The sequence below is a fragment of the Rhamphochromis sp. 'chilingali' genome (genome assembly GCF_963969265.1).
Source record: "Rhamphochromis sp. 'chilingali' genome assembly, chromosome: 4".
Classification (NCBI taxonomy): domain Eukaryota; kingdom Metazoa; phylum Chordata; class Actinopteri; order Cichliformes; family Cichlidae; genus Rhamphochromis; species Rhamphochromis sp. 'chilingali'.
Window position 1 is genome coordinate 43,918,454 of NC_137948.1, and position 13,935 is coordinate 43,932,388.

Sequence of the window (13,935 nt, forward strand, 5' to 3'; positions counted from 1 at the left end):
TGGATCGTCTGTGGTACTGGCAGTATTTAGCTACGTGCTGTGGCTCAGGTACAAAAAAGAAGAAGAGTTTGAATCAAAGTTGATTATCGAACAAGATTAAGTGTCGGGCTGGGCGTCGTCACTGATTTCTACCACTGATCCAATTCTGATTCACAAGCTCCCGATTCGATTCAGAAATATTATAACTCTGATCATTTATCAGTACATGTCCACATTTTTGTATCTGTGTATACAAACAAAGCTGACGCTGTGAGACTTCAGAGGTGTGAACATCACAGCAGATGTCTTTGTGTCAAAGGAACTGAGGATAAAACATGAAGGAGATTTTCCTGGCCTGGCTTTTATAGCAGATAATAAATCCACCAATCAACATCTGAACATTAGCTGATGCTGCTGAAGAGAAGCGGAGCAAAGTTACAGAGTTTGATCAGAGACACAGCTGAGAGTTTGTAATTTGGTATAATTTTTAAAAGTTTACATTTCTTTGACAACAGTAGGCTGATGCTTAATAAGCAGAGAGTAATGCAGAAACAGATCTGAGGCGGGAAACTGTTCTTGAAGTACAGAGAGAGCTGTGCAGGAAGTGTGATTTTATCGTGGTGGAAGCAAAACAGCAAAGGTCAGAGATGACGATGCTTATCAAACATGAAGTGTAGTTTGGATCTCCTTTTGCTGCTGGTTCAGTCAGTTTTAGTCGGAGTTACTCAACCTGCAGCATCAGAATCTGTGAGATGTCTGCGTTCAGCACCCGACGTGTCCACGATCCACGCTGTGGACTCCGTGGACTACCGGCGCTCATTTCCTGTTTTAGCTGTTCGCCGGTTGTTGACGTAGTTTTGTGAGCTTTAAGCTGAGATTCTGGCATTTCTGACAAAATACATTTATATTTAAAAATCGATTCAGGATTTAATGAATCGATGTCACTTTATTCAAACTAAAATCGATTTTTAAACCCGCCCCTTATTCACTGACCACCTGAATGAAGAGCAGGCAGGAAGCAGAAGATTAAAGACCAGTGCTCCCAACATTCATAAGAAGAGGAGCGACTCTGGTTTTATATGTTAAACATTAGGGAGGAACACATGAGCATGAGAGTGTGAAATGGTTGGTAATCCTGCTGAAGCAGAACAACACGGCCGCTCTTTGGAACATGTTACAGGTATGCACTCCGTTTACATGTGATAGTCACATTTGACTTAATTACTCACGTACGGCTGGAAAAGACACTTTAAAATGTTCATTAGTTTAAGTTAAACAATGACTTTTGGCTCCCAGGTTGCTGCATGAAATATTCATGCTCAGTTTGTGTGCACTCGTTTGTCTATTTGCCTAACTTTTAATGTCAGAGAGAGTGACATACGTGCCACAGGGTGCTGAAGAGTTTAGAAAAGAGTTTTAAACCTCATGTTTGGTCATAAATGAATCTCTACGTCCTGCATGTGCAGCCAAAACCAAATGTAATGATTGCATCTGATATTTTCATCATAATATAACTAATTAACGCATTTACACAAATTAATCTGCCATCACAGTCAATGCGATTAAAAATTTTCACACATTTAACGCATCTGGAGTGCAGAATGCCTCAAAATCCCTGAAATGTTTCTGTCAGCGCATTTCATGCAGTTTGTCCAAGTACAGTTACCTCCCCACATGCCCGACTGGGCAATAGGTCTGGTAGTGACGGGCAACTGAACCAATCAACTCAGTAGGAAGATGATAAACGCACATCAGCCCTCTCGATTGGACATTTGAGCATTAAAACAAATAAGACGGAACAGTCGGCTGATATAAAGTATTATGCACATTGTGCAAGAAGGAATTTTCTTTTCACCGAATCACTTCCAGCTTAAAATATCACATTGACACGAAGCACACGTTAGCCGGGGATGCTGCTAGCACTTTGCGACAAACCACTCAGGGAGCATCGGGGACTCAGTAAGTCTACCTCGGACACTGACTGACGCCAAGTGGATCGCAACAAACTGCAGACGTGTTAATATCACTGAGAACAGGCGCTTTACACAGCTTTGGTTTAGGGCTGGGCGATATATCGAGGTTTTTAAAAAAATATTGATATATTTTCATACGAGATATAAGATGTGACAATATCCTTCATATCGATATAGTCTATGTTACGTTATAATTATACTTGTGGAGCCACAAGTTTGCCTCTCTTTCGTCCACTTTTGTCTCTACGCAACGTTACTGAGCCTCGCCTCTCCTGCACTGAACACAACTCCCCCTTCTCCCCCATCGCTTCACCTGCAGGCAAGGACAAGATGGAGACGGCAAATCTCCGTTAACGAGTTACCGCGGATCGCCCCGTGCGTGGGGCTGGACGGCGTCAACGTGTTAGTGAGCTAACCGCGCTAACGACATGCATGGCCTAAAATCGACAGCGCGCCTTATGTATGAATTCTGGTTGTGCTTACTGACCGCAAACCGTTTTTATGTGATACATGGCGCTCAGCAATCTGTCAATAAATGTTTTAGTTCGACTTTGCTAAGCTACGGAGCTGCAGCGCTTGATGGATTGTCGGAGCATTACGGCTACCGTAGTAGTGATGTTTCGGTCGCGAACGAAACGGCTCTTAGAGCCGGGTCTTTGACGTGAGCCGGCTCCTTATTGGGAGCCGTGGGTTTTTTTTTTCTTTTTTCTTTCTCACCCTCCCTCTCTCTCTCCCTCTCGCACTTTTTTCCGCTTCACTCCGCATGCGAGCCGTGTGCTTTACGCTGGGCAGAGGGGGGAGGGGCGGTAGTTACACTGTTACACTCGCAGTAGCACAGAGAGAGAAAGAGAGCAGGGACAACAACGTCCCATTAGAAAGGTATAGTAATCATCCACAACTATTTTCAGTTGCAGGTGATAAAGGATTCAGAAAGTTTATTCATGCAGGTCCATATGACAGAGAATGTGCATCTTCTTTTTGTTTTCATATTGTAATTTATACTTAATTGTGTTGTGGTTTGCAGTGTTTTGTGTTGTTTCACTTTAAATTTGTTTAAAAGAAAAAAGCTGAAAATTTAAATAGTTAAAAGTTGAAATGTGAATAGTTGGTTTTTGTATTATATGATTTATTTATTACATTTTATGTAGAGTGGATAAATAAAAGTATATTTACGGTGGCCCCTAGAGACAAAGCACTACAAACTCCGCAGCAAAACACAACAGAAGTGCTCCAGGATGCTAGGGGGCAGTGTTGAGCTTTTGTTACCTAGTGGCTACACAAGCCAGCAAGTACCAACGACCGGATCTGGTGTGTGGTAGTAACAGGTAAATGAACCTTTTTTTTATTTTTTTTATTATTTGAATATATGTGAGTGCTTGTGTACAAATACACAAACAATACACACATGCTTTCAATTGTGTAATTTAAGTAGCTCTGTTTTGGAAGTTCAGTTAACGCTAGGGATGTGTTTTGGAGTTTGTACGTGCTTTGTCTCTAGGGGCCACCGCATATATTTATATATAAACATATATAAATAAAACCACTTTTTTTACATTAGTAATTCCTTTTGTGCATAATTTTATATTATTGTTAATAATAAATTAAAGCAAAGAACAACCTGAAGAGCCGGTTCGGAGCTGAAAGAGCCGGTTCTCTAAAAAGAGCCGGAAATCCCATCACTAGTAACCATGTCTCTTAACAGGTGCCATTTATGGTCCTTATACACACACAAAACAGTAATATTACGTTGAAGCGCTGGAGCACTTCTGTTGTGTTTTGGAGTTGGTACTAGACGCTTCTTTTGGGCTATATTCTCAGCAGCATATTAAACATATCAGGTCCCCATAAGGAGAATCCTTTGCTAACGGCTGTCTAAATGACTCGGGTAAAGTTTGTAGCATGCATGCTTGTTGTTTTTGTCTGCTTCCACTTGTCTTTGCACTAGGATGATGTCGGCGTAAATGTGCAGTCATATTCGTTGTGTTCCCACTAGTGCTGTCAGCGTTAATCTGAAATGACGTTAACGCCACAACACGGCAAATCTCCGTTAACAAGCTACCCCTGATCGCCCCGTGTGTGTGTGTGTGTATATATATATATATATAAATATAAAAACACCCAGCACGCCCCTGCGGGCGGTTTATCCTTCAAGCTCGGGTCCTCTACCAGAGGCCTGGGAGCTTGAGGGTCCTGCGCAGTATCTTAGCTGTTCCCAGGACTGCGCTCTTCTGGACAGAGATCTCCGATGTTATTCCCGGGATCTGCTGGAGCCACTCGCCTAGCTTGGGAGTCACCGCACCTAGTGCTCCGATTACCACGGGGACCACCGTTACCTTCACCCTCCACATCCTCTCGAGCTCTTCTCTGAGCCCTTGGTATTTCTCCAGCTTCTCGTGTTCCTTCTTCCTGATATTGCTGTCATTCGGAACCGCTACATCGATCACTACGGCCGTCTTCTTCTGTTTGTCTACCACCACTATGTCCGGTTGGTTAGCCACCACCATTTTGTCCGTCTGTATCTGGAAGTCCCACAGGATCTTAGCTCGGTCATTCTCCACCACCCTTGGGGGCGTCTCCCATTTTGACCTCGGGACTTCCAGGTTATACTCGGCACAGATGTTCCTGTACACTATGCCGGCCACTTGGTTATGGCGTTCCATGTATGCCTTGCCTGCTAGCATCTTGCACCCTGCTGTTATGTGCTGGATTGTCTCTGGGGCATCTTTACACAGCCTGCACCTGGGGTCTTGCCTGGTGTGATAGACCCCAGCCTCTATGGATCTTGTACTCAGAGCTTGTTCTTGTGCTGCCATGATTAGTGCCTCTGTGCTGTCTTTCAGTCCAGCTTTGTCCAGCCACTGGTAGGATTTCTGGATATCAGCCACCTCCTCTATCTGCCGGTGGTACATACCGTGCAGGGGCCTGTCCTTCCATGATGGTTCCTCGTCTCCCTCCTCTTTCTTGGGTTTCTGCTGCCTGAGGTATTCACTGAGCACTCGGTCAGTTGGGGCCATCTTCCCAATGTATTCTTGGATGTTCCTTGTCTCATCCTGGACTGTGGTGCTGACACTCACCAGTCCCCGGCCCCCTTCCTTCCGCTTAGCGTACAGCCTCAGGGTGCTGGACTTGGGGTGAAACCCTCCATGCATGGTAAGGAGCTTTCTTGTCTTTATGTCAGTGGCTTCTATCTCCTCCTTTGGCCAGCCTATTACCCCAGCAGGGTACCTGATCACGGGCAGGGCGTACGTGTTGATGGCCCGGATCTTGTTCTTACCATTCAGCTGACTCCTCAGGACTTGCCTGACCCTCTGCAGGTACTTGGTGGTTGCAGCTTTTCTAGCGGCCTCTTCATGGTTCCCATTCGCCTGCGGGATCCCCAAGTACTTGTAACTGTCCTCTATGTCTGCAATGTTGCCTTCTGGTAGTTCAATCCCCTCAGTTCTGACTACCTTCCCTCTCTTTGTTACCATCCGACTACACTTCTCCAGTCCGAACGACATTCCAATGTCATTGCTGTATAGCCTGGTAGTGTGGATCAGTGAATCGATGTCTCGTTCACTCTTGGCATACAGCTTGATGTCATCCATGTACAGGAGGTGGCTGACAACTGCGCCGTTCCGTAGTCGGTATCCGTAGCCAGTCTTGTTAATGATCTCACTGAGGGGGTTCAGGCCTATGCAGAACAGCAGTGGGGACAGAGCATCTCCTTGGTAGATCCCGCACTTGATGGTGACTTGTGCTATGGGCTTGGAGTTGGCCTCTAGTGTTGTACGCCACATCCCCATTGAGTTCCTGATGAAGGCTCTTAGGGTCCCATTGATCTTGTACAATTCTAGGCATTCCAGTATCCAGCTGTGGGGCATTGAGTCATAGGCCTTCTTGTAATCAATCCAGGCAGTGCACAGGTTGGTCAGTCTGGTCTTGCAGTCTCGGCTGATTGTTCTGTCTACCAGTAGCTGGTGTTTTGCGCCTCTGGTATTCTTGCCAATTCCTTTCCGTGTCCTGCTCATGTATTGACCCATGTGCCTGTTCATCTTAGCCGATATGATGCCTGACAGGAGCTTCCATGTAGTACTGAGGCAGGTTATTGGTCGGTAGTTGGAGGGGACCGGTCCCTTCTTGGCGTCCTTGGGGATCAGGACCGTCCGGCCTTCGGTTAGCCATTCCGGGTGTCTCTCGTTAACTAGCAGCTGGTTCATTTGTGCTGCCAGACGCTCGTGGAGTGCAGTCAGCTTCTTCAGCCAGTAGGCGTGAACCATGTCGGGCCCTGGTGCTGTCCAACTCTTCATACTGGAGACCCTTTCTTGGATATCTGCCACTGTGATGGTTACTGGACCCTGTTCAGGGAGGTCGCTGTGGTCTGCCCTCAGATCCTCTAGCCACTGAGCATTGCCGTTATGGGTTGCATCCTTCTCCCATATGCTCTTCCAGTATTGCGCCGTCTCCAGCCTTGGTGGTGCTGTTCTCTTATTGTTCCCTTGCCACTGAGAGTACACCTTTGCTGGTTCTGTGGAGAACAGCTGGTTTATTCTCCTGCCTTCTATCTCTCTGGTGTACCTCCTCAAGCGGCTGGCCAAGGCTGTGAGTCTTTGCTTGGAAGTTTCCAAGGCCTCAGGTATGGACAGCTTGCTGTATTTCTTAGGCACCTTATTTGTCGCACCTTTCTGCAACTCCGTTAGTTGGCTAACCTCCCTCCGTGCTACTTTGATCTTGCCCTCTAGCCTCCTTCTCCATGGAGGGTACTGCCCCTTGTCGCTGTTCAACTTGTAGCCAAGCATCTCACTGATCACTGCTGCCGTATTGTAGATCAGCTTGTTAGTGTCGGTAATCGTGGTTGTAGGTATTGCCCGTAGTGCTGCATTAACATCATCTAGCAGACCTTCTGAGGGTACTTCACGTAATCTTGGTAACCGGCTACGGGGGATCCAGGTTTCAAGCTTGGCCATGATCCTATTTTTCAGGTCAGTTCCTCTCGCACTCAACGATCCTTCTCCTATCGCACTTGGGGCTATGTACCCAATCTCGGGTGGGGGTGATGATATCTCCCCCCTGACCTGGCGTCCTGACTCCTCCTTGCCGTAGCATTTGTGTTGTACCTCGTCAATCTCTAGCTGTGAGAGCAGTCCCTTCTTTCGAATGTTGGAACACTGAGCTACTAGTTGTTTCGCCGTCATTGTGGATGTTGGGTATCGAAGAATCCATCCTATTCATGTACCCCCCTTCTTACGCAAGTAAGAAGGGGGGTACATGAATAGGATGAGGGGGCCTATGGATTCTTCGATACCCAACATTCTTACTTGCGTAAGAAGGGGGCCTGTTTTCGTCTCTTGCCCACCGATGCCTTCTTGTTCCAGTAGCCCACTTTTCGTCAGGGTGCCCTGGTTCCTCAACACCTGACGCGGACCTTGTTGATCCGGGCGACGTCCGAGCCGGCATGCCTTCATATTTATCTGTCTCGCTCATGTCTGCGGTAGGCTTGCTTAGCATAGGGGGTCTAGCCTTAGGACCCTTACTGGATACAGACGCCCCAGGCAGGAATCGAACTTGCGATCCTCTGTTCCAAAGGCGTGTAGTCTAACCACTACGCTATCCAGCTGCTTCCTAATATATATATATATATATATATAAAACACCCAGCACGCCCCTGCGGGCGGTTTATCCTTCAAGCTCGGGTCCTCTACCAGAGGCCTGGGAGCTTGAGGGTCCTGCGCAGTATCTTAGCTGTTCCCAGGACTGCGCTCTTCTGGACAGAGATCTCCGATGTTGTTCCCGGGATCTGCTGGAGCCACTCGCCTATATATATATATATATATATATATATATATATATATATATATATATATATATATATATATATATATATATATATATATATATATATATATATATATATATATATATTTTTTTTTTTTTTTTTTTTTTTAAATTTATTTATTTATTTATTTATATTAGGGGTGCAACGATACACAAAATTCACGGTTCGGTTCGATACTTTGGTGTCACGGTTCGATATTTTTTCGATACAAAAAAATGTTCATGCCTTTTTAATTTGTCATTTATTAAAATTATAAATATATATTTTAACTCAAAAGTACAGTTTTTAAATTTAACCCTAACCCTTGTGCGCGTTTTTTATTTTGACAGCGAATGCGCACCTGCGGACCACTTATGTGCACCCCTGGTTATTTAGCTCGTCATATTGCAGCCACAGAAATTATTTTGTCCATGAAACCATAAAGCTGCACTTTCTTTTTGCCTTATAGTCTCATTTGTCATAACTTCTCCGTTTTGTGGTAAGCTTTTCTTTGGCTGTCACTTCTTCACCCTGACCTGTCTTATTTGGCTCAGCAGAACTAAAATATATATACTGCTATTTTTACACACGGACTCACATAAGCTCAGCGATTCTCTGCGCGATCAACCTCTCACATGTTTAAGCTTGCTGCGGGAGATTTCACTTGTCATGTTTGCATAGTAAGCTAACGATTAATAAGACGATGTCAGAGGAATTGGTGCACAAATTATCATCACTCACAGATCAGTGCTGTCATTGCAAAGTGAAAGCAAAAAAACAAGCGCAAATTCAAACGCGATTTCAATATGTCACATATTGACAGTGGCTCACCGATGCCAATGACATAATTACCCAGCTACATTTCTGAAAGAATGCAAAAGCATTGACATATATTTTTCCTACAATAGCCCGACGGGCAGGGAAGAGAGATTTTTGTAGCCCGACTGGAAAGATCGCTAGCTCCAGGACGTCAGGCTAGCGATTTTGCAAGCCCTGTATCTGATTGAGGAATCACTCATCTTTGGAAAAGAGAGTTTATTACAGAGAAATGTCTCTTTCCAAAATAAAAGCTATACTATCCGCTTCTTCTGGGCTATATTCTCAGCAGCATAAGGAGAATCACGTGCTAACAGCTGTCTAAATGACTCGGCTAAAGTTAGTAGCATGCTTGTTGTTTTTGTCTTTGCACTAGGATGATGTCGGAGTAAATGTGCAGTCATATTCGTTGTGTTCCCACTAGTGCTTTCAGGTTAATCTCGTTGAAATGACCTTAATGCCACAACACGGCAAATCTCCGTTAACGAGCTACCGCCGATCGCCCCGTGCATGGGGCTAGACGGCCAACACGTTAACGAGCTAACTGCGCTAACACACTAGTTCACACCAATGTAATTAAGCATTGCATGGCACATCCAACATACTGTTTTACTTTAGTCCATGACTCGCTTACCTTCAGGGTCATACGTCACATGAAAACCAAAATAATTCCAAACGCCAGATCTGAATGAGGGTGGGGGAGGTCCATCTTGCAAGGAGAGCTTAACTTCTGTCTCGCTAGCTTGCCCTGCGCTCTTCCTCCTGACTATGCTGTCTGTGTTGAGCGCTCAGTGGATCTGCGCTCGACAGTGCAGCCTAGGCGGAGTAGTCGAACACAGATTCACTGAGCGCTCAACACAGACAGCATCGTCAGAAGGAAAGTTGATAAAATAAATTACAAATGTTGTATTGTTCGATACATATGCGTACCGAACCGAAAGCACTGTATCGAACGGTTCAATATCGATACGAATATCGTTGCACCCCTAATATAAAAAATATATATATATATATGTATATATATATATATATATATATGTATATATATATATATATATATATATATATATATATATATATATATATATATATATATATATATATATATATATATATATATATATATATATATATATATATATATATATATATATATATATATATATTATTTATCTCCCTCTCTCTCCATCTCTCCCTCTCTCTCAAAAGTCCGTCTTAACTCTCTTAACTCGTCTGAACTCTCACAGGAAAGAACCTGTGTTGAAAGACTGAAGAAAACTATTCTCTTTGAATTGAAGCATTTAACATTCTGCATTTACTTCATTATATTGTATAAATGTCTTTTAAAAGCTTAAATATAAAGCTGAAAAAATGTAATTGCAACCAGGGTATTGATCAAGTAATTGTGATTAATTGCGATTAATTACAGAAAACTGAGATCAATTAGTTAAGTTTTTTTCATCTATCGACAGCACTAATTATAACATGTATTAATGTGAAAGGGCAACTTCAGACAATGTTCAGTCCTCATTCTTTACAGAGCGTCCGCAGGCAGTGGATTATTGTTCTTTTACTTGATAAATAATAAATATATCCTTTGTTACTTAATATATTTAGATGCACCTCATTTTGCATACACAGACCTGTAACATACATTTCTATGGGAAACACTGGGGTAAGGGTTAGCTGTGGCAGTTACACTCTGAGTGGCAGTGAATGTTCTCACAGGGACAGATATCCATGTCTGTGCTTATCCAGGTAAGTGAGAGGCATCAGTGACATTAGCTACCCCAGTGGTTCCCAAACTTTTTTTGCTGGGCCCCCCTTTGTTTCACAAGAAAAATGCCCCCCCCCACAAAACAAAAAAACCTTCCTCCAACCACACGCCCATATTTTGCTCCATTGCTGTTTATTTCACACCTCAAACATTTAGTGAACAATTAAGCAAATACAAGTAATCTGCAGGAAGTAATAACATAAACTACTAACTCTGTCACGCTGCGTCCGCACCTACACGGGTGATTTTGAACACGCAGCTGTTTCGTCCACGTAAACGGCGTTTCAAATCACCGAAAACTGAGATTTTTAAACTCCTTTTTTGCGTTTACGTGTGGACGAGGAATACAGAGTTCGTCACGCAACGTCAAAGGTATGTGCCTTTTTCCACGTCACGCTGTGGCCACGTTATTGTTTACATGAGATGAATTGCAGAATGGCAGATATTCAGGGGTCCGTTCTTCGTACCTCGCTTACTACATCCAAGATCAAATCATCGCGCTAACTTTGAGCTCTCTATTCCGGTTCTCCAAACACACCTGTTGTTGACGATCAGTACAGCTGGATGAAGTAATGTGAGATCACTGGGTGGCTTAACAGGGGCTACGCATCGATAGTAGAAACATTGATCGGCAACCCTTTGATTGGTCGGCGAAAATGTCGAAGGAGCGCGCTCAGTATTTTTCGGCAGCAGAGCAAGAACTCTTGATTGAGAGATTTCAGGAGTTTCAGAGTTTAATTAAAACGCAAGGGAACACTGCAAAGGCTGCAAAAGCAAGGAGAGAGGGCTGGCAGAAAGTTGCTGACAAATTAAACTCGTAAGTGATTTAATAATAACAATAATAATGGATTGGATTTATATAGCGCTTTTCAAGGCACCCAAAGCGCTTCACAATGCCACTATTCAGTCACTCTCACATTCACACACTGGTGGAGGCAGCTACAGTTGTAGCCACAGCTGCCCTGGGGCAGACTGACAGAAGCCAGGCTGCCATATCGCACCATCGGCCCCTCTGGCCAACACCAGTAGGCGGTAGGGTAAATTTATTATATTATATTATATTATATTATATTATATTATATTATATCATATTATATTATATCCTTTCACATTAGAGCCACAACAGGACCCACTAGAACATGGGAACAAGTAAAAGTGAAATATAAGAATATTCTACAGAATGGTAATATTTATCACTTATATTGCTTTTAGTCTCTTGGAAAGAGACCCTGGAATAATCTGTTTGTTTATAACAGCAACCAAGAAAAGGGCAGAGGAAAAAAAGACAGGTGGTGGTCCTGCACCCCCTCGTCAACAAGTTGGTTAAGTAAATAATACCCTCACGGGAAAATCGATATCTCTCTATGAGCACACTGTCGCGCTGAGCTAAAGGATCCTGTCTGTCCCGCAATATACGCTGGATTCTGAGGACTCTCCTTATCAATCTTGCACCTTCCGCAATGGGCTGCTCACGTAAACGGACAGGACATGGCTGCGACAGGCTTCCCAAATCCACCTTCGCTTTTATAGCCGTGGTCTCTCATCTTGATTACACGAAGTAATTTACAATTACTACTCTGAAATATGAATTACATCTGTAATAATCACATACATGTAATAGAATGTTAATAGTACATTTCCCTTTTTTAGGAAATGACCTGTATGTATCTGTGTGACATCAATAAATGGATCAGGTGCTGCATTATCTTTAGTTACATTGATAATATTTATTTATGGTGAAACAGTGGTGGAATATCGCTGTTGCTTTCGTATAAATGAAGCGGACATACCTGCGTGGCCACGATCTAATCCTGTTTACATAAAGTAAACCTGCTCCCCAGCAGGTTTACGCTTACGGCTCTGTTGCTATGGCAGCAAGTCCCGGATGAGCTTCGGGGAACCGAACGATCCAGGATCACGCGTAATCATCAATAATCAAATCCAGCTAACTTACTTAGCGAGGTACGAAGAACAGGCCCCAGATGAACAGTATTTTGTCTCTATCTGCAGGTTTACACGCTTACATATAAACACGCAGTTACTGTCCCTCCATTTACAAAGGCAGAGACGTCACAGTGTGATTGTTTTACATGTGGTTGTTTTTTCCTGTGTAATAATGTTCAACATTGCATCAATACATTTTTCTCTCTGTGCAAAATGTGTTCAAAAACATAAACAGCTGTGGGATCCTGTTTGTCTGTGATTTGAACCGGGGGAACAAACTGTGTCAGGATCAGCCTGATGTTATTTGTATCCTGCTGTAACTTTACTGTATAAAGAGCAAACATCTCCAACATGTCAGGAGCAGTTAGTCATTACAACAAGTGTTTGTGAACTAAAGATCAAGAATGTGGGATCCTGTTTGTCTGTGATTTAAACAGCCCAGCGCTGCTCCCGACGAAGGGGAACCTGCAGGGAGACCTACCTCAGCACCTGTGCAGGTGAAGCCAAAGGGCAGATTTGCTTCACCATATTTTCTAGTCTTTGGCTCAGAATGAAGTTGGTTTGGAAACATATTCAGCGACGCTTCATCTCCTGCTTTGTGTTTGTGTGGGAGCCCCGTGCTAGCAGTGTCCAAGCATTGTTGGGGTTTTTTTTTTCCCCTTTTCATGCCGCGCCCCCCCCCCCCCCCCTTGCAATGGCTCTGCGCCCCCCCTAGGGGGCGGGCCCCACACTTTGGGAAGGTCTGAGCTACCCAAACATACAACGCTGACTGTAAAATAACCAAACGGAGCAATAAAACAATGGAAATGATCACAGCCCATGAACTGTGTGTGTGCGCAGTGTTTGCACTCACGTGAAACAGAAGAAGAGCGTGGTGGAGCCGACGAGGAAGAACGCTGCTGCTGACACAGGAACGTAGCGTGAAGGTCGCAGGGGTCTGCTGGACGGGACTACAGCATGAGGGAGGGGGGACGAGGATGGACCCCGCCCTCCGCTCTTACTACTACTGCCTGGCATCACTTCCTGTTAGTAGTGATGTGTGTGTCCACTAACTGCTATCCAAAGTCATTTATCATCAGCCTTAAACGTTCCCTTACGTGTACAGAGAGGGTTTGGTGTGCAGGGACTGTCGATAATAGTTGGAAGGTTTCACTTCTGAGATGGAAAAGAGAAAAATGCTTTACTGCACGCTCAGATGGGAGGAGGGCTGGATGCTTGTTATCTCAGGTTCTTAGGTCAATCCTGATCAACTGTGACAGATTAAAGTAAGCTTACAGGTATGTGCTGTAAAAGCCTCGTTTCCCCGTCTGCCTAAAAAAAAAAAAAAAAAAAAACAGGTGGGAAGACAGGCTGCACAAATAAGCCACTGAACGTAAAGAGGAAGGTGCCTGATCCACCGTGTGCCACGAGCAAACACACTAAAGTTCTATTCTGTTTATTCCAACGTGTCAGTCAAGTATGAATACGACAGAAGGCGGTCTTTCCCAAAGGTCCCAGAACAACTGGTCCGCAAACGTCAACAAAACAAAACAAAAAAAATTGGCAAAATGATAAGAGTACAGTTTTAAATGGAGAATGGCTAATTGTGAAAAACAAAAACTATTTAGTACTTTGGTGCTGTGAAAAAACTCAAATTGTAACAGAACCTCGCA

At 43.9% G+C, this 13,935-nt stretch overlaps 1 protein-coding gene across 1 annotated transcript in view; it reads right to left on the reverse strand.

Annotated features, from left to right (window-relative positions):
- Nucleotides 1-13,611, reverse strand: part of zdhhc5a (zDHHC palmitoyltransferase 5a) — a 32,355-nt gene extending 18,744 nt beyond the window's left edge. Inside the window, exon 1 of the mRNA XM_080879991.1 lies at nt 13,137-13,611. Coding sequence (XP_080736117.1) covers nt 13,137-13,300 — 164 coding nt within the window. The 5' untranslated portion in view covers nt 13,301-13,611. The remainder of the gene's footprint in view (nt 1-13,136) is intronic.
- Between the last annotated feature and the right edge of the window lie 324 nt (nt 13,612-13,935).